General features: G+C 42.2%; 1 protein-coding gene across 1 annotated transcript; it reads right to left on the bottom strand.

Annotated features, from left to right (window-relative positions):
* Positions 1–484: 484 nt before the first annotated feature.
* LOC104968141 (uncharacterized protein C20orf26-like) lies at positions 485–1,345 on the bottom strand (the record flags this gene model as incomplete). The annotated part of the gene is made up of 2 exons (XM_010797715.1): positions 485–775; positions 1,268–1,345. Coding segments are annotated over 2 exons (369 nt in total), but the record flags the coding sequence as incomplete, so codon positions are not given.
* Positions 1,346–1,460: the final 115 nt, after the last annotated feature.

Here is a 1,460-nt window from a genome sequence, read left to right as displayed (position 1 = left end):
TAGAATGGGTGATCTGTTTGGTATTTTGAGCAAAACACTTAATAGACATGTTTTTATATATATTTGTATATATCTGAGACCCATGCTATTGCCTAAACATAGCATGATAGGTGACCTTCAAGCCACGATACGATACTATTGCGATACTTAAACCATGACACGATACTATTGCGATACTTAAGCCACAGTAGGATAGTATCACGATACTCAAGCCACAATAGTATTGCGATTCTACGATATGCTAAGTATTGCGATACGATATACTGCGATATATTGCACATATATATTGATGTTGATGTTATTTTACCTGGATAGGTCTCACTGAGAGATATTTGGTATTTGTTCAGAGTCTCTTTACACAGAGGTGACACATGTTGATGTATAAAAGACATGAACAAGTGGATCTTGCACAATAGGTGACCTTTAACTGGGAGTTGAGCCGCCGCAGACATTTCTTGCAGTGTGTGAGCTGAGGGTCATTACACTAATGAATGTGTTTTTGAGCAGACATGCAGAGGCTGGAAAGGCCCCAGAGTTGAGGGGCCAGTGAGGGTCCCTGTGCACCCACCTGGGGGCTGATGTGAGGGGGGTAGAGTCTGTGGAAGAGGCAGGACTTGTGCCCCAGCCGGAGGGACTCTTTGAACAAGTGTCTGCAGCAGCGCTGGAAGGAGGGCGCCAGGACGAAGTGCAGGATGTGAGCGTGCTCCTCCAGCCGGTGGTGGCTGAAGTAGATGAAGCTCTCTATGTTGTAGCGCGCACACAAGTACTGGAGGTCCTGACAGAGAGAGCGGAGGAGATAAGTGACTTTTCTGTGGGTAAGAATCAGTGAGGGGCACATCATTACAAGTTGTAATTGTTTTTTTTTCATTCAGATAATAAGGAACTACATATGCTGGTGACTGAAGCATAAAAGGAAACATGTCTCATTTTGAAATATAATAATAACAACCACACCCTAAATAAATTTATATAACTCTTGATTTAATCTATTATATACAAAATATAACTTTCCAGTCCGTATAACTGATAAACTCCATCCAGGACAGATAAAAGCATTTTATATATTTCAAATGTTGCACTCTAGTACAGTACTTTAGTTTTTTTTATATTAAACAAATAACAAAAGCTACTATAGTTAGCTTTTTACATAAAGTGGTGTTAATATGTGGAGATTATCCTGCTTGATGCTGCCTTCAGGGTCCAACACAGAAATACGTCACTATATAGATCCGATTTGATCAGAGTAAAGGGAGTAAACTGCCTCCACCTGCTCGTCTCTGATGATCAGGATCCCGACCACCTCGCTCTGCACCGTGGACACGAAGGCCTGCAGCGGCACGCCATCCTGAGAGGGAACAGAAACACAATATATGTAAATATAGACCAGTGTGTGTGTGTGTGTGTGTGTGTGTGTGTGTGTGTGTGTGTGTGTGTGTGTGTGTGTGTGTGTGTGTGTGTGT

This window comes from Notothenia coriiceps, unplaced genomic scaffold (genome assembly GCF_000735185.1).
Source record: "Notothenia coriiceps isolate Sejong01 unplaced genomic scaffold, NC01 NC01_scaffold00038315, whole genome shotgun sequence".
In the NCBI taxonomy this organism is placed as follows: Eukaryota; Metazoa; Chordata; class Actinopteri; order Perciformes; family Nototheniidae; genus Notothenia; species Notothenia coriiceps.
Note: the sequence above shows the minus strand (reverse complement) of the source record. Positions and strands in the feature narration are given on the sequence as shown.